General features: G+C 44.8%; 1 protein-coding gene across 2 annotated transcripts in view; it reads left to right on the top strand.

The window, feature by feature from the left end:
- The first annotated feature begins 538 nt into the window (after nucleotides 1-538).
- Nucleotides 539-24,024, top strand: part of Nab1 (NGFI-A binding protein 1) — a 40,481-nt gene continuing 16,995 nt past the window's right edge. For both annotated transcript variants that reach the window (XM_059278167.1, XM_059278166.1), the window contains exons 1-4: nucleotides 539-603; nucleotides 10,142-10,976; nucleotides 21,009-21,142; nucleotides 22,469-22,520. In XM_059278167.1, coding sequence (XP_059134150.1) covers nucleotides 10,161-10,976; nucleotides 21,009-21,142; nucleotides 22,469-22,520 — 1,002 coding nt within the window. In that variant the 5' untranslated portion in view covers nucleotides 539-603; nucleotides 10,142-10,160. The remainder of the gene's footprint in view (nucleotides 604-10,141; nucleotides 10,977-21,008; nucleotides 21,143-22,468; nucleotides 22,521-24,024) is intronic.

The following is a 24,024-nucleotide window of genomic DNA, read 5'->3' as shown; positions in this document are numbered from 1 at the left end:
CGGTCGCGTCCTCCCCGGGGGGCCCCCGCGTCCCCGCGCGCGCCCACCCGCGCGCTCCCAGCTGCCGTGGGAATGGGGCTCCCCACCCCCTCTACCCCCACCACCACCCCGGGGACCGCGCCGAGCCTCGGCCCCGCCGGCCCCCCACCCCCGCCCCGCGGCCGCCCACGCCGGGATCTGCGTCACTCGGCCGCGCGTGGGCGGGAGCCGGAGCGGCGAATGGAGCAAGAGCGGAATCTCCCGATGTGACAGCGCGCGCCGCGCGGGGGCGGGGGCGGCGGCGGCGGCGGGGGCGGAGGTGGCGGGGGAGGGAGGGAGGGAGGGAGGGGCGGCGGGAGAGGCCGAGGGAGGGCGCCCCGGGGCCGCCGCCGCTGCCGCCCGCCTCCGCCCGCGAGCCTCCGCCCGCGCGGCCGAGCCACCGAGCCAGCGAGCGAGCGAGCGAGCGCCGTCGGGGCGGGCGGGGGACGGAGCGCGCGCCCACCGCGTCCCTGCCCCCCTCGATGGGCGCGGGGGCGTCCCGGCCGCTGCAGCCGCCGCAGGAGCCGGGCTGAGCCGCCGCCGCCGCCGTCGTCGCCGAGCGCGCCGCAGCCGCGGGCCGCGGAGGTACCGGGCGGGCCTCGGGGGCTGGAGCGGAGGGGCGCGGGCGCGTCCTCCCGGGCTGGGGGTCGGGGGGTCGGGGTGGCGCTCGCCGGCCCGCGTGGGGAGCCAGCGCCGCGGCGGCGATCGGGGGGGACTTCCTAAAAGTGCCCCGCTCCGTCTCCGTTTTTCTTCCTGTTATCCGCCCCTTCCTACTGTAGTTGTGTTTGCAAAGCGGAAGGAGAGTTTTTGCTTTGGAAGTGGCTCGCTCAAGAAACTTGGCACCCAGGTGCAGGGAAGCGAGGCTCGCCGCCGAGCCTCTCTTGAGTGGGGAAGTGTGCAGACACGTGTAGGACATAGGAGCTTTGGATGCAGGTGTGTGACCTTAGGGGGACGAAACACCCAAGTGCGGTCCAACCGGATATCTGCAGAGAGGCTCCCGGGGTAGGAGCTGGAATGTGCGTTTGTAGGTGGTGCAGACCAAGTTTTGCAGCAGCGGGCGACCGACCGGGAGGAACCATGCCCTGGCTCAGGGAGGCTTGGGAAATTTTGGAGTGCCTGTTAATTTACAGTTTGATCCGAAAGAGCTGGTTTGGAGTAACTTGTCACAGCTGATGGGTTTGCCAGTGACGTGCCTGCCAACTTTACGGAGTGCAAAGATCAGAATCTCTTGAGGGAGATTCTGGGATCTCGGTTAAAAATATTTTGGCAGTTTTTTAATAGGTAATATTAGATTGCAGAGGAGCCGGATATGAAATAGATTAGTCACATTCGAGATGCCTCGCTGTTTTGTACACGGAGCGAATTACCCTTTTTAAATAGTCGCTTTTTGTAATCTCTTTCTTTGTAGAGTACATGTTAGGATATTTATAATTCATGTTCCGGTTTAAGAAGAGCTGTTGGAGGGAGGATGTACATAGGATGTTTTGGGTGGAGGCTATCTGCCTGAGGTTGAAAGAGCTGCCTCATGTCCTGCTTAGGAGCCCGTCCAAGTGACTTTTTGGAAGGATTCTTCCTCCACCTTGCATCATTCCAGACATTTAATTCTGTTCTTTGACTAAGCGTAAGCCGATTAATAAGGATGCTGTGGAGAATTTGTGGATGGGCATCAAGGTCGGCTTTCTTCATCCCGGTTTCCAGTTTAGATATTGGAACGTTACATCTTGAAAGAAAATAATTTCAAGGAACGTTAGGGAGAATTTTTTGTCTGTTTTTACTTTTTTGATGTGAGCATCTTTGCTTAACCTGCCCTTCCACTACTGAGCATACTTTTTATCTCCTGACGCTGTCCCCTGTTCGGTGGGACTGTACCAGTAACAACTGAGAAGAAAAACACTGAGGCACTGCATGTTTTTATTCCATTCTGTGCCTTGGATGTGAATGTATTTCAGATGGCAAGTTCTTAAGGTTGATACAGCTGATACAGGGAATTTTAGTGAGTTATTATGTCTAATAAATTACACCAAATAAGTAAATGAATGTAGTTGCGTAATCCTAAGTAAACTAGAAGTTTTCCTTTTGTGTTGCTGATTAGTGGCATCCACTGCCCTACGGAAAGCCTAGCTGTGTTTCCTCTTTGTTATTTAGACAATCAGCTAAAGCGTTTCATATTTTCTTTTACTTCAACTTTAAGGACATAATGGTTTATTAAAATTTGTACCATGGATGCTTTGAAAGAAGAAATTGTGAAGTGAGGCAGACCTTTGAAGAATTTATTTCATGGACAAATTTTAGAGTATAAAATGGTTGGATGGAAACAAGTGTGTTAGATTTTTGTATTTGGTGACTGAGAATCTCCCCTGGAGTTAGGCCTTAACTTTCATTGTAATAAACCTGTTTTTGTTGACATAATGTGAAGCTGTGTTCTGGATACCACAGGGCCATTATATATTTAGTTATTTTCATGAAAGTGACCATTTTATGAACAGTTTAAGATCATGCTAATGTGCAACTCCCTTGTGTGTGCATATTTCATTGTGGATTTTATCAAATATATTACAGAATAAAAAAACAGCCACTTGAGTATAATGTAAGATTGCTAGGGTGCTTTGCTTGGGTCTCACTCTTGTCTCACCAGCTTCTTTTGATTCCTTGAGTGGTAGAAAGAAGAATAATGTGGTTATTACAGTAAGTGCGAATTTCCTTTCTGATCTGACATGTTCAATAACTCATACAGTAGTAGAATATACTCTCTCATCTTAATAATGGAACAGGAGGCAAATTTCAGAAGTTGATGCTGGGGAAAAAAAGCATTAATCCTCATCTTGAGAATTCTCACAGCTAAAACATATCATTAAGTTTTCAAATAATATGTCATTTTTCAACACACTGTATTTAGGGGCTGTATATTAATTTACATGGTATGTTACTACTCACAGAGGAACTTCTGAAGACCATCAGATTTTATATATGTATACATTTCCTGCAGTCTACGTAGATGCTCTTAATGTCTGTCAGATGCCTTTCTATTGGCTAAAGAATTCCTACCCATCCTATGAGATGCTAGTGTTTATCTGTGGATATTAATGTGTAGTTGTTTAAAGCCAAGTAAGCCTGATTTATCTTTTTCTAATTCTAACAAATGTGTTTTAACTTACCCTTTGACTATTTGGACTGAATTAAAAAGAGCCTCTCAAAAACCTGCTCCCAGTCTTACTCAGAATTGAGGGAAGAACCCATAGGGAAGAGCACTTCAATTTTCTCAACTTAGCGTGAATTCGTTAGAACCCAAGGGTATAATTCATAACTATGTGAGCAATAAGACCTGAAATTGTCTTAAGATTTATCACTATGGGCTTGAGAGTGTAGCTTATGGTAGAGTGTGTGCATAGCATGCTTCTGGCCGGCTCTTAAGCCTCCAGCATCAACAAAGTCCAAACAAGATGCACATCGCCCTGTGCTTCCTGGTGAGTGTGTCTAGGGGCATCCTTTGGAATTTGAAACACACAGGAACTGATGAGTATCCAGAAAAACTCTGCAGTCTTCATGAACCACAGCTGAACCACATGTCAGTTCATCTCCTACAGGCCCCTCCTTTTCCAGGCCGAGTCTCATCATTTGTTGTGGTAACTGCTGCCTTCTCCCAAGCCTGTCTGCTTCCAAGCTACACTTTGAAATTTGCTGGTACTTCAGAGACTTTAAGGCCAATGCCCTCTTCACATTTAAAATTTCACTTGTCAGGGGCAGCAGACCAGAACGCACTTAGATGTTAAGAGATAAACAGTCAAGTGGAATTAATTTCCCTTTATCTGTAAATGACATGACTCATGAGGTCTTCATTAAGGTTTTACATAATGTTTTCTAAGAGGTTGTTTGTAACTCCAAAACCTTGAAGTGAAAATTCAGACTATGTGCATGAATAAGTCAGGCCTTACCAAGATTTTCTCTTGGTTCCTCGATAATCCTTGAAGAGTCTTCTGGACTGCCATAGACTTCCTGAAAGTATATAGAATATATATTCGCAGGTGCTAAATGTATATATGGCAATCATTCTTTTAGCATTGAGGGAAAATATTTACAAATAGACACGAATCTGGTAAAGGGTAATGAAGATTTATGAGATGCTTGCTGTTGATTTGAAACACACTGAATTGGATTTTTAGGCACATAGGCAAAAATGACCCAGGATCTCTCATAATCGAACTAAATTCTTAAAAAAAAAAAAAAATGCTGACTTAGGAGGCTGACTTCATATACAGTGTCTATTACAGTTCTGACCATATGTGGTTCCTTACTTGGCATTCATCCTTTGACCCCTTGGGTAAATAGCCTGCTATGAGAGTCTGCAGCCTAGCCCTCTATAAAAGTAAAGTGTTGAGGATGAGTGAGAGAGGATCCTGGAGGAGCAGGATGTAGAAGAATGTGCTGCTGCTGGGTTGGAAGTTTACTGGGACAGGAGGTGACTGAGAGGATCCCTTTTGAAATATGGAAGGAGGCTGCTAACCAGAGTCTGACTCAAACATTGGGCTTCACTGTCTTTATAGAAAGAGTATTCCACATAGAACACTTTCCTGAGACTAAAGGTAAGGCTAAATGAGAGCTGATTCCTACCGTTAGGTGCCTGTAACCAAGCAGTTCCTTGTTTTCAGAGCCAGAGTAAGCCTTTCGTCCATATTTCCTTTTGTGTGGTGCATTGCCTCGTATCTATTACAGTACCTAATAACACGTTCTTCTGCTGAACTGGGTCTTCATGAAGGAGCCTTTCCTCAGCATCCTCAGCTAGCTCAGAGCTTCACATATCAGAATAAGTAAGAAGTAACCGGGGAGGGTGTTGGACAGAAAGGAAGGACGCCATGGCTGTCGACATTCTGAAAGTCAAGAGAAAATCTATAGGCAGACTGTGTGTGAGAAGTTTTATGGGAAAGGCCATGGTTGAACGCCCAAGACAGGGCCTCGAGAGAAGGTTTGAAAGGCAGGTTTGGGTGGGGGTCTGTAGCTGAAAGTTTTCCTGTGTCCCACACAGTCCACAGCTGCTCAGACCCAAGTAAACACACAGAGGCTGATATTGATTAAAACTGCTCGGCCATTAGCTCAGGCTAACTATTGACTAGCTCTTACACTTAAATTAAACCATGATTCTTATCTGTGTTTAGCCACGTGGCTTGGGACCTTTTCTCAGTTCTGCCTTCACATCTTCCTTCCTCTGTGGCTGGCTGGCAACTCCTGACTCAGCCTTCCTGTTCCCAGAATCCTCCTTGTCTGCTTATCCCGGCTATACTATACTTCCTGCCTGGCTACTGGCCAATCAGCGTTTTATCTATCAACCAATCAGAGCAACACATATTCACAGCATACAGAACATCCCACAGCACTTCCCCTTTTCCTTTTTTCAAAAAGGAAGGTTTTAACTTTAATGGGGTCCCCGCATGAGTAGATGAGATAGCCTATGTTAAGCAGTGGGGGGACCTACAGAGAAGAGAGAGACACCTGATTGGAGTGGGGGGCCAAGGGGCAATGAGAACTGGAACTGGGTGCTTTGGGAGAAGAAAGAGAAGGCTGATGCTGATGATATGGCCTAAGTACCTGCAGATTTGAAAAAAGAATCGGAGAAAACAAAGATGAAACGTTTTTATTCATCAGAGAAACAGGAAAACTAGTGCAATGAAAAAGACTGAAGGGATTGCAAAGAACGGATCTGGGAGTCCCAAAGACGGGGAGAAAAGGAGATCAGACCCTGGTTTGGGGGCACACCAAGCAAGGTTTGGCAGTCCTTGGGTGATGTCAAATTATAGTCCAGAGCAACTATTCAGGCTCATTATTCTCAAGTATTTCAGGTATGAGAATCACTTCAAAAATAAAATCCTGCAAATACTCAGGGTTATTTTACATTTAGCATTGTTCATTGAGAATACACAGAACGCTCTCAAAGTAACAAATTTAGTTACACTTTAAATCAGTTTGTATCCTATGAAATCAGAAAAGTGTTCTTTTACTTTCATTTGTAACAAAAAGCTTCATTTTTACTTTGAGATCTCTTTGTAGTGGCTCCATACTCTGCCCATGAGTTACCCCACAGGTTCTTAAAGTAGGGGACATAACCCCATGTGGAGTCGTGCAGTTCAGTGTGTGGAGCGGTGAAGGCTTTTGGCAATAGTAAGTGGTTTCTGAACTCCACAAGAATCAAATAAATAAACAAAAGATTTAGAATTAAAGGTGTAATGAAACTGAGGTGTTCTGGCAGGGCGGCCTGTATCGCCTCCTGCTTCTTTACTGGAGCCTTAGTTCTGAACACAAACACACACACTTTGCACCGAGTGGCCTTCACTCCACAGACCCACAAATGCAACTGTACATATAACATTGTCTGCGTTTACAAAAACTAATAGTTCGGATGCAGAAAGCAAAGACTGTTTTTCTGCCATCATTCTGTAGTGAGCTGGCATCTAATTAGCATGACTGTGGACTGATTATGTTAGGATGTTTGAGTTTAAAATTGTTGTTTTGAGTTGCTAACAAGCTTTATAAGCACACAAATTTATTAAATAATTTTTTCTTTAAGATTGGAACTGAATTTCTAATAATTTCTGAAATGGCCCCAAACATGCTGCTGCCATTTTGTTGTATATATTCATGTGAAGCATCATCCTCAGCAGGGACGATTTTAAAATAAAAATATTGATCAGCTCTGAAAAATAGTGCAGATGTCCTGCATTTCACACACTCAAACAAGGTTTCATTCTTTATGTAAAGACAAGCACATCCACCTCCTTAGCATGTAAATTTGCTTTCATCTTTAATAAATGCAAAATTGAATGTTTACTGAAGAATTGTTTTTTAAAAAGGCTTCCTTATGATTTATTGTCAGTAAATGTTCAGTTTGTATAGTCTTATATATCTGTACACTAGTGTCTCTTTAACAGTTTCTCAGAAAGGAGTGGCAAGTAGATCAGGTTGAGGAAACCCTGGCCAAAGCCGCAGACACAGATTTGGTGACTCCCCGCAGTAACAGTTGACCCTTGGGTACAGGAGAAGTCATCAAGGAATAACGCGGCAGACTAGAAAAGAGATGAAGTTTAGAACTCTCAGAGACGTTCAGGGTGTCCCACACCTGTGCTGAAATCTCAGCACTAACTAGGGAGGCTGAGGCAGAGGGCCACCCGAGACTAGTCCGTCCATCATAGTAAATTCCCCTCCACACCAGCATCTTCAAAGAGTGACCCAACTTAGAATATAGCGGGAGGAGATGGAGAAGGAAATCAGTGCGCCATTACCAGAGTCAAGTGACAACGTCTCAGCACATGGCAGATGGCAGCGAGATGGCCCAGAAGCCCTGGTGGAAACTCAGCAGTCCCCTGAGATTTTGGATAGCCCAGGGGGTCCTGACACAGCGGGCTTATTGACCATGAAAGCCCCCTCTCTGCCTTACCCTGAGCTTTAGCCCCAGGCCTGGAAAATGCTGTTCCCCTAGCAAAGTAAGAGATGAGTCGTGACCAGACTGCTGTTCGTTTCACTTAGCATAGCCTGAGCGAGGCAGGTGACCCATGCTGCTGTGAGGAGCGTCGTGTGAGGCTAGCTTTTAGTGCAGTAAGCAGTCTAGAACTAATTCTGTTTTTTTCCTCTGTTTTTAAATTCCTCTTTCGAATGCTGTGGTTCTTCTCGCTGACCAAGGTGTAGGGATTGTGTGCTTTGCAGGGCAGTGGGGCCTGGGTAACCTTTTGGAAACAGCAAGAATGAGCCAATTGGTTTCTGTAAACCACAGATTTTAGGAAAAGGCCAGGCTTGACGTGGTGCTCCCTGGTGTCGAGGAACAGCCAGTACAGTAGCTTTCAGCTGAGTGGCTTTATCGTATCAGCTACTTGTATGTATTGGTGTGTTGGGACCCCTTGGTACCCAGCTCAGAGAGACACAGGCAGAGTTTGCTTTCAGCCCATTTGACCTTCATGTGGAAGCATGAATGGTTACGGATTTTGTGGAAACAGAAAATCTCATAGGAGTTTTAAATCGAAGCAAGTGAATGTATAAAGTGGTGGGTGTTTAAATGATCTCAGCGGGCTTTGAAGGAGACTGACGCAATCTTCCAGCAAGAAAGCTTAGGGAGAAACCTCCACTCCCCCCTGTGGGTGTAGGTCTTTAGAAAGCCTCCTGGGGTTCTGAGCAGTATGTGTCTTTCATCTGTTATTTCCGCTTTGGAAATGTACATTTGTTCCCATCATTCTTTACATTGTTACTGCTTTCCCCCAGTCCGCAAGGACTTTCTCTCCAGAGCTAGGAGGCTGGGTCAAGTACAGAAGGAAGGATAAGACTTGAAAACTGCTATTTTGTAAAACCATTGCCTCAGAAGACTACGATCTAAGTTGAGTCTTTTGGGTCCTAAGATCCTTCTGTATTTTTATATTTGTCCAATAAATACTCGTTTTTCCCCCTCATTGTTATAAAATGACTGAAAAATTCTGTTAATCTAAATGTTACTGTCAGCTGCTTCCTATATCCTGTGTTCTGGGAAACAACTATGGTGAGTTAGTGTAGCACTTAGTAGACTGTGTAAAGCTGCAGTCCTAATATAGAGAAGACTGCATATACATGCTTTTATGTGTGTGGATCTTTTTTTTCTGTGCTCGTGTGAAGGCATGTAGCGCAGCTGCACAAGGTAAATGATGCGAAAGTGAGTTTCTTTGCTTCTACTGCAGACATACTCCAGAAGCCCCTCTGTTTGCGACAGCATACTTTAATGCACAATTAAACTTGGTCTGTCTCTCAAGGGTGTGTTTTGGGGACTAGTGTCCAATTACATGGTAGACCCTCCCTAGATGGGTCCTCACTGCGTGATTTAAAAGACAGAATATTTTACTGGGAGGACAGAGATGGTATGACTATGATGGTAGGCCCGAAGTCCTGAGGCAGTCCCAGAACATGTAGTTTTTGTTGCCTAGATGTATAGACTGAGAATCTTGTAAGCTTGCCAAATCCAGAGTCTCACACACTGGAGCTGAGGGACTGAGAAGTGTTTTTCAGAAGCACACTAGACGTTTTTCCTTTCTAGGTGTTAGCAGAAGCCACTGAACAGTTCTTAATTTTTTTTTAATGTTTTGGGAGTTTATGAGGCCATGTCTATACTAGTCCATGTAAATAGAGAGCCATGGAGTTGAAGGAGGTTGGTAGTTGATCAAAATGTGGATTTCAGAGGTCCCAGGCTGAGAAGGTAGTTCTTAGAGTAATAAAGAGATTCCTTCTGCATTGGAGTGGCTGAGATTCTAATTTCTATAGTTGGCTTTTGAAAACAGGTCCGGGGCATGGTGACTGTTTTCCAGTGTGCTCCTCATATCTCTGTTTCTGTTGCCTCTAGTCAGCTGCCCTCTCCAGTGGAGATGGTCTTCCATTTCCCCCATGGTGTGAGGGTGTCAGCCTTCTGTGATTGCCCCTTTTAATCCGTGGGTGCCTTGCTCACAAAGGCTGCTTTGCCTCATAGAAGTTCTTGCTATCGCTCCTTCCTGAACTCATGGAAAGTGTTGATAAATGATAACTCTGTCTTCTTTCATATCCCGTGTGTCTGAGTGATCACACATTTCACAGCTCCTTCCCTCACCCCACCCATCTCTAAATATGCTACCTATTCTCTTACCTTCAATTCATATTGAAATCTGTCTCTTTCACTGGCTAGATTATAGACTGAGATGGATAGAGTGTCTCAGGGGATTTACGTGAAGATTAGACATAACATGATAGCATCTATCATGTTGTGAGACACAAAAAAAGAGTTGGGTGAATGGTACTGTAATGGCTTCTTATTTCCTGCTAATTTTCGTTCATCTTCACGAACACTGTGTCCACATCATGAAGGGGAAAAAAAAATGGAAAGCTGAAAATGTGGGATAAACCCTGTGAGCGTTGGTCTGAGTTCCCGGTCCGTGTTTCATGGCTGTTTTCCTTTGAGCACAGAGGTCAGTTTAGCAGCTGGCTTGGGAGTACAGAGTTGGATAAAGTAGGTGTGTCGGGAGAGAGCGCCCTTAACTGTCCACTGCTCTGCAGAGGTGTCGTGTCTCGTGTTGCCTCTCTCCATCTTGCCGTGTCTCAACCCGTTCACAGCTGGAAGCAAGTGTGGTGAGTCTTTTCTCTCTTCCTTTTGTAGGTTAAGCCCGTCCACAGTGATGGCCACAGCCTTACCCAGGACCCTGGGGGAGCTGCAGCTGTACAGAATATTGCAGAAAGCCAACCTGCTTTCTTATTTCGATGCCTTTATCCAACAAGGTGGCGATGATGTCCAGCAACTTTGTGAAGCTGGAGAAGAGGAATTTTTGGAAATCATGGCACTCGTGGGCATGGCGAGCAAGCCCCTTCACGTTAGAAGGCTGCAGAAGGCTTTGAGAGACTGGGTGACGAACCCTGGCCTTTTCAACCAGCCACTGACTTCCCTTCCCGTCAGCAGCATACCCATCTATAAATTACCAGAGGGATCCCCAACGTGGCTGGGGATATCCTGTAATAGTTACGAGAGGAATAGTGGTCCGAGGGAACCGCATTTAAAAATCCCCAAGTGTGCCGCCACCACGTGCGTGCAGAGCTTGGGTCAGAGCAAGTCAGAGGTGGGAGGGTTAGCGCTGCAGAGCGTCAGCGAGTCCAGACTCTGGCAAGGACACCACGCCACGGAGAGTGAGCACAGCCTGTCCCCAGCGGACCTGGGCTCCCCGGCCTCCCCGAAGGAAAGCAGCGAGGCCCTGGATGCGGCCGCTGCGCTCTCTGTGGCTGAGTGTGTGGAGCGGATGGCCTCCACGCTGCCCAAAAGTGACTTGAACGAGGTGAAGGAGCTGCTCAAGAACAATAAGAAGTTGGCCAAAATGATTGGTCACATCTTTGAGATGAGTGACGACGATCCACACAAAGAGGAGGAGATTCGGAAGTACAGCGCCATCTATGGCCGGTTTGACTCCAAGAGAAAGGACGGTAAACACCTCACATTGCATGAGGTAAGGAGGGTGTGTGTGTATTTCTGTGTGTGTGTGTGTGTGTGTGTATCTCTGTGTGTGTGTGTGTGTATATGTGTGTGTGTGTCTGTATCTCTTGTGTGTGTATGTGTGTGTGTCTGTCTGTATCTGTCTGTGTGTGTGTATCTCTGTGTGTGTGTCTGTGTCTGTATCTGTGTGTGTGTGTGTGTGTGTGTGTGTGTGTGTGTACACACGTGCGCGCGCATGCACTCGTTGCTGTTCCCTGCAGGGAATTTGCTCATGGTTTGCTGGGGAGGAGGAACCCTGAAAATACCAAAATATGACAGCTCTGTTAGGAGCAGAGGCTGTTTGTTGCCCCAGGGCTGTCTTGTGTTGAACTCAAACACATTTGAGGTTTAAAACTACAGTGTAAGGTAGGTTTTTGAAAACTGTCAGAATTTAAGCAGTGAAGCATAAACTTTGCATTGGCAAGGTGTTTTGTTTTTTTTAGTTAAGAAATAAAATAGCATTTTAAAAGTGGACCTTCATTTTAAAATCTTTTTTTTTTTTTTTTTGTAAATCTTTGTAAGAAAACAAAGCAAAACAAAACAACAACCAGACAACAAACATGACCAGAACGTAAAGCGCCTTCCAGCTAGTGTAGAAAACAGTTACGTTAGGTGAATTTTGGGAGCGAGGTTATAGCTTTGAATCTTGTTTTGGTTGGATGCCAGCATACAAAGGTCTCATTATTTTATCTCCACAGCACTTTATCCAGAAGCGTTCTGCATAAGCATGCATATGTGCATGTATTTATACGCACATATGTTGTGTCTTGCTTGCTGTCTCTTGTTATCTGGCTATGTCTGTCTTGAAAACTCAGTGCCCATGTAAGCTTGTCTTTGCTGTGGTCTTTCTTTCCTTGCAAGCAGAATGGCCTGTCCATTTCCTTTCCTTCCTGGGCCCCTTCTGTCAGGGGAGCTCCAGAACACTTGGTTGTCGTGTTGTGCCCTGGTCTGCCCCATGCTGGCTGATGTCTCTTCCCTAGAGTAACGTATCCAGTGAGTGCTTAGAAAACCGTGCACTTCAGAAGTGAAAAAGACTTCTGTTGGTGAGATTTTTTTTTAAATAATCACATGCCCTTTAGAAGAAAGGGATAAACTCTCAGAAAAAGTTTTAGGTTGACTATAGTATTTCATTCAATATCATGTTCTTTCCCCCAGTCTTATCCTTTATTATGAAAAGGAACATATATTCTCTGTGAAGGTATTCCGATATAAAAGGATGTAAATTCCTGACTTGTAAACTTCCAAAGACTTATCTTTACATGTACAAATGTGAGGTCATGTCTCACAGACTGTTTCCCAGAATCCTTTGTTGGTGGTGAAACACCAGGTGTCCCCAGGGAGCCGCCCGTTCGTCTGTGGGCTGCCGTATGGGTCACCATTCCCCTTGGCTCTCCGCCTCGCAACGCCATTTAGGTTGTTGCCAGTTTAAAACGTTTACGTATACTGGTGTGTGAACATTCTGATACACACACTTAAGAATATTAATTATTTTTAATTACATCCATGGGTCTATTGGGTAGGTATGTATGTTAGTGCCCACAGAGGGCACAGGTGTCAGATCTCCTGGAGCTGGAGTTATAGGCAGCTGTGGGCCATCTGACATGGGTGCTGGGGATTGAACTAGGGTCCTCTGCAAGAACAATGTGCATTCCTAACCATTGAGCCATCCCCAGCCCCAGTCACGCAGTTACAGTCTTGTACGTGGAGTGGATCCAACATCATAAATTGTGGGGTCAGGGAGTATGCAAATGTGATCTTTCAATCTATTGCTAATTGCTGCTAAATAGCATTCTAAAAAGCTGAAAACACGAGGCTTCCATCATTGCTATGCAAGTGTCTGTGTACCCACAACTTGCTAGTAATGAATCTTACATTTTAATCTTTGCCGGTGTCAACGGGTGAAAACTTACTGCTCAGCTTTGCCTTCCTAGTGAGGATGATGAGTTTCTTTCCCTATAACACCTGATCAGTTGTAGGCCCATAAAACTATTCTAGTACTGCAGTTGTCTTTTTAAAAACTGATTGGTTCTGGGCAGAGTGGCGCACGCCTTTAATCCCAGCACTCGGGAGGCAGAGGCAGGAGGATCTCTGTGAGTTTGAGGCCAGCCTGGGCTACAGAGCGAGTTCCAGGACAGCCAGGGCTGTATAGTGGACCCTGTCTCAAAAAACAAAACAAACCCCAAAACAAACAGACAAAGAACAAACCATGATTGGTGAGAGCTCCTTACATTTTCTGGACATAAACCCTTTATAACACTGTACCCATGACCACTCTTCCTTTGGCATTTCACTTTTTACTTAGTCGTATCTGTTGACCTGATCCTGTTTGCCTGAGCCAAGTTTTGTGCCCCTCACCAGCATAGCCGTATAATCCAAGTAACCTCATTGCGGCAGTCCACCCCATGGAAGAGGAACAAGTGCTTCCGTAGTACTCTTATGTTAGAGCTTTTTGGGGTTTTGTTTTTAAGGTGTTGATAATCTTACACATTTTTCCTTCCAAATAAAATCCTACATACATTTATCAAGTTTTTTTTTTAAAAGGGTTATTTTGATTAGAAATGTTGTATCGTGTAGGTTAGCTTGTTAATAATTGGCATGTTTATAGTAATGGGACCGCTATGTGAGTACAGGATATGGTTTTCCCTATTTAGATCTTTTACATTCCTCAGTAATTAATTCTGTAATTCTTTTCTTCACACATATTTTGTACATTTCTTAGTTGGTCAGATTCTATGTATGTTGAATGTCTATATTACGTATACTTAATTTTTTCCTCTGCTAAAGGTACAGGTAGAGGTAGAAGGATATGAGAGTTTTTCCTCCTCGCCACCCTTTTAATGGTTACCACTGGTTGATTTTTGTATATCAACCTTGTTTGCAGCAATTACACCATCTGGTCTTTTAAAATAAATGGTGTTGGATGTGAAGGCTGATGTTCGTGATTGTGGAATTGGTCAGCAAGAACGGCCGACCCGCAGGGCCTGGTCTCTTTTGGAATTGTCATCATAGTTTTTGGGTGTCAGTGTGTGTCCCGCGTCACAGGGACCCATGCCGCCGAGGGTTCCGATGCCCTCAGTGCTGCTCTGTCACCTGAAAATGGATAAAGGTATCCAGCTAGAGCCGTAGCTACTAGAAAAAGGATGAAATGTGTTGGTTTGGCGCTTTAACCAATCATTTATATTAAAGTTTTATGGATGAAACACAAAGTTGAGAAGAAAACCCATATTTTTATCAAAGTAAAAGTATTTTTGTTGTTGTTGTTGTTGTTGGTTTTTTCAAGACAGGGTTTCTCCATGTAGTTTTGGTGCCTGTCCTGGATCTCGCTCTGTAGACCAGGCTGGCCTTGAACTCACAGAGATCCACCTGGCTCTGCTTCCGGAGTGCTGGGATTAAAGGCGTGCACCACTACCACCGGGCTGTAAAAGTGATTTTTACAAGACAAATAGTAATGATCCTCATCAATTTCACTGTGAAAAGCATCCTTTCTTAAAATAAACAGTTCAAAAGAATTATTTTTATGCCAGGCCTTGCTGCAGGGTATAGATGGTGTGTAAGCCACGAGGCTGTCCTGGGTGCTGTGAGGTGAGGGCGAAGCTTTGGGAAAGTTGTCTTGCTTCTGAGCTTCACCTTGGACAACTCTTGTTACTTGGGGCTCAAGTGTGTGACTCTGTCAGAACAATGTGGGTGGGGTAGATGTTAACAAATCCACGTCTCTTCAGCTCTCAGACTCTCAGACCCCGGAGAACACCGGGAGTCTGAAATTACGAGAGAATAAAAGGTAGAAATACAGTTGTGACCTTTCAGGCATTATGAAAATATTAGCTATATAAATCAGAGAAAGACTTTTTAATATTTATAAGTATCTGAGATGAAAGAATGTTACCAATTTATCTTTAGTTTCCAAATAAGGAAATATGTGACTTCCTAGGCTCCGCCTAACCATTCTGAGAGTTTTCTTTATAAAAAAAAAACCTTTGATGCTTTTGTTTAAATCTTTGAAAGCCAAGTATTGTCTGTAGTTAGTAGCGGTTAAAACCAGCATCTCCAACACCAAGGGGAAAAGTCAACTCCAACAAGTCTGTAGAATTTTTTTTTTGTAAACATTTTTATATTTGTTTCCCAAAGCATTGTATCCTATACAGTAAAGAATTATACAATAGAAAACATTGTTCTATACTTTTAAAGTCAAAGAATAGGTCACTGATGTGTACATACACCACACACACATAGTGCCAGGAGATGATAAAACGTAGAACCACTCAACATTCTTGGTTTGGGGCAAGTACTGAAGGATAAGACTGAATTCATGCTTTTAGGAATGTCTGGAAGGAAGTGGCTTTCTGTAGCAGTATTTGGTTTTGCTTCTGTGAGTTAACAGGGAATACAAGAGCCTGGGGATAAGTTCCCAGCCCGTTTAGTGTGAGTGGGTGAAGGCCCGTGTGAGAACCAGGAGGCTTGTTGTCTGTCCTCCACAGAGCTCTGATGTTTAAGGCAGGTCATTTTCCCTGCATGTCCCTGATGACAGCTGATGTTCTAATGCTAATGCTTGGAGCTTTATGGAAGAGCACATTTTAGGACTCCTCACTCCATAAGCTTCGCCTGTAGTTGGAAGTTTTCCTGTGTCCCGCCCGGTCTGCAGCTGCTCAGACCCAAATAAACACACAGAGGCTTATATTATTTTCAAACTATATGGCCTAATGGCTCAGGCTTCTCAATAGCTAGCTCTTACATCTTAAATTAACCCGTTTCTATAAATCTGTACTCTGCCACGTGGCTTGTGGCTTACCGGTACTTTACATCTTGCTTCTTGTGGCGGCGGCTGGCAGCATCTCCTCTGATCTGCCTCTCTCCTTCCTCTCTCTCTAGTTGGAATGTCCCGCCTAACCTTATTCTGCCTCACCATTGGCTAAACATCTTTATTTATCAACCAATCAGAGCAACACACATTCACAGCATACAGAACAACATTCCACAGCAGTCATCTCACCCCTTGGTCCTTTCCCACACTTTCCATCCTTGTGAAGATGGAAACTTTTCATCTAGTTTGGACGCTGCATCCTTAACGTACTTGACCTTGGAGGTACTAACATCTTTGTTTTGTGCTCACGTGCCTTACTGTTTCTCTGGCCCATCAGGCATTTCAGGTACTGTCTCTGCCATCCTGCCTCCCCTTTCTGCTTGTCTTACTCCACATTTTGGGGTTTTTGTTTGTTTGTTTTGGGTTTGGCTTGTATCTCAGTTGTTCTGTTTTTAAAACACTCTGACAGAAGCAACTCAAGGAAGAGTTGAATTTGGCTCATGGTCCATCGTGGTGGGAAGTCAAGGCAGCAGACGCCGGGAGCAGCTACTCAGGTTGCATTTACAGTCAGGAAGAACAGAGCAGTGAACGCTCACGACCAGTTCACTTTCTCCTTTCCTACAGTCTAGGACAGCGGTTCTCAACCATCCTAATGCTACGACCCTTTAATACAGCCCCTCGTGTGGCGGCGACCCCCCCAACCATAAAACTATTTCATTGCTACTTCAGAACTGTAATTTTGCTACTGTTATGAATTGTAGTGTAAATATTTTTGGAGATGAGGTTTGAACAGAGGCCTCATGACCCGCAGGTTGAGAACTCCTGATCTAGGATCTCAGTCCAGGGCATGGTGCCGCCACAGTGAACATGCTTTCCTACCCCAACTAGCCTAGTGGAAGAATCCCTGATAGGCACATCCCGAGGCCCATTTACCAGGTCTCATCACGGTGGCGATTGAAATTAACCATCACAGTTTGTTTTGTTTGGGGGGAGGGACAGCCGTGGCCTTTGCCCTCTTGAATGTCCAAAGATAAAGTCCAGTTGCCTTTTGAGCCTCTCTGTCATCCAGCATTTGCCAAAGTGTTTTCGTGTCAACAATACTTCATGGACAGTTGCATTAATTAAGTCACTAAATGATGAGCATGTTAACTACAGGGAAAGAAACGGTCACAGAATCGGTTAACCACCTGTTTCTGAAGACAAGACACTAACTGAGTTAAGTTTTAAGTTCAGATGTAAATGACTGAAAGCTAATCTTCAACATGAAGATAAGGATGGAATCTTAGTGTTTGGGGCTGTGGAAACGGCATGGGAGCAATGCCTAAGCCAGTTAGAGGACAGCGTCTTACTCTTTGCTTTGACAGATTTGCAGTGGTGGCATTCAGCGAAAGCTAGCTGTGTCCGAGACAGCAGCTCTGTTTCTCTTTAAGTGTCTCCGTCACCGATTCGCTAATGATCGCCAGGTAGAGGCCATGAACGCTGGGGCTGGCAGATGGGTTGAAGGGAGACACTGTGATTTAGCTTCTTACTCCTCTTGGGAGTGAGTCAGGGTTCTCGCTCCGCCTTGTTTTCTGCCAGGAGGGTCTTCTGGAGTAGGGAAACTTCCGCCTACTTTTCCAGGCTATTGGAGTTGAAATTCCATGACAGTGAGTGTGTTATGTTGTTGTTTTTTCTGCTCGTCAGTGAGTTTTAAGAAGACGTATAAAACAGTTTCCAGTGTATGTTAAAATGATTTTCTGTGGCAGTACCTAAACAGGTAGTTCTGGAGTGTGGGTAATTCAGGTATCTCACTGGTAATCAAGGGCTTTCCACAGCAATTTAGATTTGCAAGTATAAAAATGGCTACTTAGAAAGCAGTTTGAGACGGGTCCTCCTGGTCACTGTAGTGGGCACGCTGAGCCTGCAGGTCACTTGGTATCATTTTGTAAAGTGTGTTTCCCCTTTAACCTCAGTCACATGGAGCCCTTCAAAAGCAGGGACCAGGTGTGGTGGCATATGCCTGTAATCCCAGTGCTGGGAAGTGGAGGAGGAGGGTCGGGAGTTCAAGGCCGTCCTCTGCTACAGAGAGAGTTTGAGGCCGGCCTGGGCTACATAAAACCCTGCCTCAAAAACAAGACAAAAAAATGACAAAGAAAAAGAAAACCCTGGAGGAAGCAGCTGGTCCTTGTTGGTAATTTAAGGAAGAGGAAGAAGGCTGCTCACCTTCCTGCGGCAGCACCGAGGCACCCAGCTCAGCCGTGAGCTTACCGTGGAAGCCCAGGCTGACAGCCTTGTGTCCGTACTAAAACCAGCCCTTAGGACATGGACTACAGTGCAGTTGGGAATTCAGGAAGGACAGTGGTAGACCTACCAAAACACACGATGTGAGACGTTTGTGTCCTACTACACACCAAAAGACATGACGTCAGACATTTGTGTTCTACTACATACCATGACACATTCTGGGTGGATTAAATACTAACATGGGAAGGGTAAGGTAGGCTTGAGTAGAGGAACCTGTATGTGTTTCTAGAGAAGGAAGAGTTTCCGTGCATGTCTTCTGTGGTGGTTTGAATAAGAACGACTCCCATAGGCTCATACAGCTGTGGCCTTGTTGGAGGAAGTGTGTCACTGGGGGTGGACTTTCAGGTTTCAAAAGCCCAAGCCAGGCCCAGGTGCTTGTGTCTGTCTGTCTGTCTGTCTGTCTGTCTCTCTGTCTGCCCTCTGGTCAGGATATAGCTCTCAGCTACTGCTCCAGTGCCATGAATACCACGTGCTCCCCGCCATGATGATAATGGACTAAACCTCTGTGCTGGCCAATTTTATGTCAACTTGACGCAGCCTAGAGTCATCTGAGAGGAGGGAACCCCCACTGAGAAAATACCTCTATAAGATGGGGCTGTAGGCAAGATTGTAGAGCATTTTCTTAGTGATTGATGTGGGAGGGCCCAGCCTACCGTGTGTGGGGCCATCCTTGGGTTGCTGGTCCTGTGTTCTATAAGAAATCAGGCTGAGCAAGCCAGTAAGCCGCACCCCTCCATGGCCTCTGCATCAGCCCCTGCCGCAGGGTTTCTGCCCTGTGTGAGTTCCTGTCCTGACTTCCATCAGTGATGAACTGTTCCCTGGAAATGTAAGTGAAGTAGACCCTTTCCACCCTAAGTTGCTTTGGTCATGGTGTTTCGGCACAGCAATAATAACCCTGACTAAGACACCCCCTGAAACTGTAAGCAGTTAAATGCTTTCTTTTGTAAGAGTTGTCTGTTTCTTCACAGCACCAGAACAGTAACTAAGACAACATCCAAAGGAAAAGCTATAAGGCTAATGATAATGTAAGAAAAGAGACCCATGCCACATATGATACAAAGTTAATGTAATTCCTGGAGTCCATAGGAAAATAAAACACCACCACAGAAGAAGCCGGCATGCCACGAGCAACAGATTTTAGACATAACTCAGACATAGGAAAGGATTGATTTCCAGTCAAGTAAATGAAAACCCAAACCAAATGTCATTTACATATATGAAGTAGGTAAAGTTTTTAAAAGATGGGAAGCCTCAAGGGGCGGGATTAGAACAGTCTCCCGTGAGTGTTCCCACGTGGTATTATTTGGAGAAGTTTGTCTAGAGGGAAATTGTGGTAGGACATAAAAAGTTAGTAGGGGCTGGCTGTGTGGCTCAGTATCTGAGAGAGGCTTGCTGCTCTTAGAACCCTGAGTTTAGTTCCCCACACCGGTCAGGTGGCTCTCAGCAGCCTGTGTGTACAACTTCAGGGGACCTTACACCCTCTTCTGGCCTCCTCAGGCCTCTGCACACATGTGACATACACTCAAGACAGACACACATGAATAAAAATCAATCTTTAAAAAAAAAGAAACCTTATTAAATCTTAGTGTGTTCTATGTCTCACAAGTCCATTTGTTGGAGCTTATGTCAAATCAATAATTAGATATGCATGCAAAGGTGCATATTTATAAATGTCCTTTTCTGCTTGTAATGTTCGAAGGGCTGGGGTGAGGTTGGGTTAATGCATTGCTCTTTCCTGGAATGGCGTTTTTATATGTATAGCAAAAACGATGTTATAAAGGATTTTAAAATTCACTGGTCAGTCCACAATATTGACTGTGCATTGAGCCCATATCAGGTGCTGATGTAAATATGCCAAGTTTCTGTCATAAACCAATGTAAAAAAATAAAAGGTGCGGGATTATATAAATGAAAAAGGACTTGAAAGGTCTTAGTGTAGAGAAATAGAGAAGTTATTAGCAGTAAAGGTGAGATGCCTGGGTAGAGGGAAAAGGTAAATCCTGAACTTTCTAATTAAAACAAAACAAGACCTAGACACCAGCAGCAACTTCACACCCGGTGTGGCTCCTCATTTCCCTCCTGTGAGAGCCTGTGAGGGGTCTGTCTGCCCACTGACAGAGTGAAGCTCAAAGACAGCCTTTTGTTTGTCCAGACTCACACACCGTGAGCGGTGGAACAGAATTAACCCCAAGGTCTGGCCAGCACCAAGCTCTTCTTCCTGCCACAGCTCACACTGTGAAGAAGGACATTTCTTACTTTCTAGCAGAAGTCTGGTTAATCCACCGGCAATTCCCCGCGTCTGCCTGACAGAACTGTGGGGAACGTGCAGATTTATTAATGAGTTACTGTGCTGTTTGCTATTTTAAGTTTTAGTACAGGTGTCTGATCAGCCAGCAATGATGCTGACAGTATTTTAAGAATTATTGAATCAAGTAAATACAAAAAGTGAGTCTCGGAGATGTCACCTTCCGGTGCCACCCTGACTTGTCATTACTTTGCTATGTAAGTGATCTGAGTAGTGTTGCTGTCGGAGATTTTCATGTCAGTTCGGGTGAGAAATGCCACCAGCTGTATATAATCATGTTTAACTAAGATTGTCACCATTTCAAAAATCAAATTTTGGGTTTTTTTTTTCCATAAGACAAATGGGATGCAGAAAAATTCTTTATCATTCAGAAACTCCCCTGCCTAGTCAAAAACACAGAACAAATGAATACAAGTAGGTAAAAGCAAGATAGGTGTTTGGAACTGTCTTGGCTCCAGAAGACAGTAAGTCAGCTATCCCTTGTGCTGCCTGACATGGGGCATGATGGGGGGTTCTTCTTCCTATAACATGTGAGTTTCTCACATGAAGTGAAACACTCTATTATCTAATGAAGTAGAAATGCTTATTCTTGTGATTTTTTTTTTCCTTTGGATGCTTAGCTGACCGTTAACGAAGCGGCCGCCCAGCTCTGTGTGAAGGACAATGCCCTGCTGACGAGGAGAGATGAGCTGTTTGCCCTGGCCAGGCAGGTCTCTCGAGAAGTCACCTACAAGTACACTTACAGGACCACCAGGTAAGTGGGGAATGGGTAGGGGCAGAGTGTGCAGCATCGTTCATGGATAGGATAGGAGTGTGTCGGAGAAGGTAGGATAGGAGCAATACAGAATTAAACAGTGTAGTCACGTTCCAAAACATTGTTCAAAGAGACTTTTTTAAAATTATTTTTAACTGGCTCCTGAAAACATAAAAATGTTTATATCAGGGAGTACCATTTGGTGTTTGAATACTTGTATCATGTATGCATTGTATGATATTGAAATCTGTTGTTAAACCTACCTGTTCAAACATTTATCATATGTTCTTGATGGAGACATCCCAAAGCCTTTCTCTGGGGTTTGAAATAAATACGCTGTATGCAGTCTGTCCATGCAGCCCACTATGTGGTGACCACTGGGACTCCTGATCCTCACAGCCGTTTTTGGTTTTGAGTAGTCCTGCTGTGTCCCCCCTCTAGGGCTGGAGTGTTCTGGCCGTGGTGCAGACATTCTCTCACACAGACCTCGGCTCAGAGTGTGATGCTGAGGTCCCTGCAGCTTCTCAGACACGTGCACACTCACTCACAGCCGGACGTGGTGGTGGCTGTGAGGAAGCTGGTTCCTGTGCTGGTTGTGTAAGAAGACGTGACTTCACTGGCACTGTGCCTTTTTGGGTGTCTTTTGTTTTTGGAAATAATGCCACAGTAAGTGAAATTGTGTCTTGCCTATTCCAGGATGTACTTTTTACACCTGAGTGTCTTTTTACAGTGACATATAATTTAGATTGACTTCTCATAATTTAGTTGGCAAGAACATATCAAGGTGGTGGCTTAAAGAATGGGATGTCCTAGTACTGATGGGTGCCATGTAGTAGATATGTTATTGTAACTCTGGGATAGCTCCCAGAAGGGAGACTGAGTCAGGTAAGAATGTCTGAAGTGTTGGGAGACAGGCACAACACATCTTATTTCATACAGCCTTACGCATTCATTTCAAATGACCATTTTTATCAATTTATCTTAAACGGTTCCTGCTGAACTCGTAAAGAGACACATTCCTTGATATTTTTTGTTTTTGTTTTTGTTTTGTTTCTTTTTTTTTGTTATATTGTCATGAAATAGTGCTTTCTCTGGTAGAGTTCTCAAGTGAGAAGCTTTTTAAAGTATGTAATGTTGTCTAAGTGTCCCCTAATATTAACTTGGAAATGATGAGATAGTCTCTTCCATTATGTAAATGGTTACTGCATGTCATTTCTCATGTTGTGGTTTCAGAATTATGTATTCCAAGGGAACATTTCAGACTGAGATCATTCAGTAATAAAATTTGTTATCTTCTCAAGCTTTTTCTTCCTCCCTTCCTTTTAGGTTAAAATGTGGTGAAAGAGATGAATTGTCTCCAAAGAGAATTAAAGTGGAGGTATGGATGCCTGTAATATATCTGCATGCTCATAAGTTTTGCTTCATTTATAAGATCACCAAAACTAATGTAAAATCTTAGTTCAGACAAAAAAGAATGACTCCCGCAGTTTAGTTAAAAAAAAAATTATACAATCTTAAAAGCAATATAGAATTTTGTTACTCTGAAGTACCTATAATAGTCTCAGTGAGCAAACCAAGGAGATTGTTTTTTAAAAATGTTCTTTAGATTTTATTATTTTTATTTTATGTGTGTGAGTGTGTTTTGTCTACATGTATGTCTGTGCCTCACGTGTGTGCAGCGCCCATGCAAGCCATAAAAGGGCTTTGGATCCCCTAGAGCTGGAGTCCAATTGTGAGCTACCATGTGGTGGCTGGAAATTGAGCCCAGGTCCTTTGGAAGAGCAGCATGTCTGCCCCGTCTCTCCCCTCTCCCCCAGGAGATTCTCAAAAGGAAACTGTGTGGACTAGACTGATAGTGGACCAGAGGTTGACTTACAGATTAGTGTCTTACGGGCGTGAAAGTCTTCACTGGTCAAGTGGTTCTTCGCCCTCTTACGTCACTAGCCACTCAGGCGTCCCCAAGGGAACTGGCAGTTGTGGAAACACCACTGTGCTTAAATCGTTTCTCAGGGGACCCTGGTTGAGACTCTTACTGTAATTTTAACTTGTAAGTGGTAAGGTGAAAACTGAGTAAGAAGACCGTGCTTCTCTCGGGGTTCTTGAACGCACAGACTGGTTTCAGAACGGCTGTCCCCAGGTTGGGTTGCGTACCCCTTCTGAGGCGAGTCCGCAGCAGTGGAGGTGTAATTGGGCAGCCCCTCTCCTCCTCCCCTTTTAGGTGGGGTATGGTCGACTCCATAATTTAAATTCAAGTTCCAGCAGGTAAGCTGTGGTTCACAGTGCTGACTTCCCATCACCGCGTTATCCTTGCGGTGTCTGTGGGGCGGAGCCCTGTATTGGTGTCAAGCCAGAAGTGTCTTGTGAAAACATAAGTCTTGCCTAAACCCTCCCAGTGGTTTCTGTCCCTGTGAGGAAGCCTCAGAGTTGGCTCCAGCTTGCTGCCTCACATTGCTGTTCCCACCGTTCTGCCTGCAGAGACTGGCCGAGCTGTGCGCAGCATTTACCGTCCATCCCTGGGTTATGCCCGAGCTTTCTGCTTCCTCGCCTCCAGTTCGGGGGTGGGGCTTGTGCGCCCCAGGTCACCCTCTGGCTCCTGTCAGCTTGTTTCATGGCACTTAGGATTACTTGGAATTCTCGAATGTTTGTGTTTAACTTAGGGCGGTCTGCCCTGCCAGAGAAGGACGGGGCTCTTGCCAGTGTACCTTCGACCCACGTCGAGTTCACACCGTTGGTTCACTCTGAACAGGCATGAGTAACGGCCGTGGGATAAAACAGTGAATGATTGTGAATAAGTCTGTGCTTTCTAAAAATGTTATCCTCGAGTAAAAGTTCTCAAATCAGCGTTTTGTTCCCAAGGGACAGTTCTCTTCCAAGTTGTGCTC

Source organism: Peromyscus eremicus, chromosome 13 (assembly GCF_949786415.1).
Source record: "Peromyscus eremicus chromosome 13, PerEre_H2_v1, whole genome shotgun sequence".
Lineage (NCBI taxonomy): Eukaryota > Metazoa > Chordata > Mammalia > Rodentia > Cricetidae > Peromyscus > Peromyscus eremicus.
This window is presented reverse-complemented; position numbering and strand designations above follow the sequence as displayed.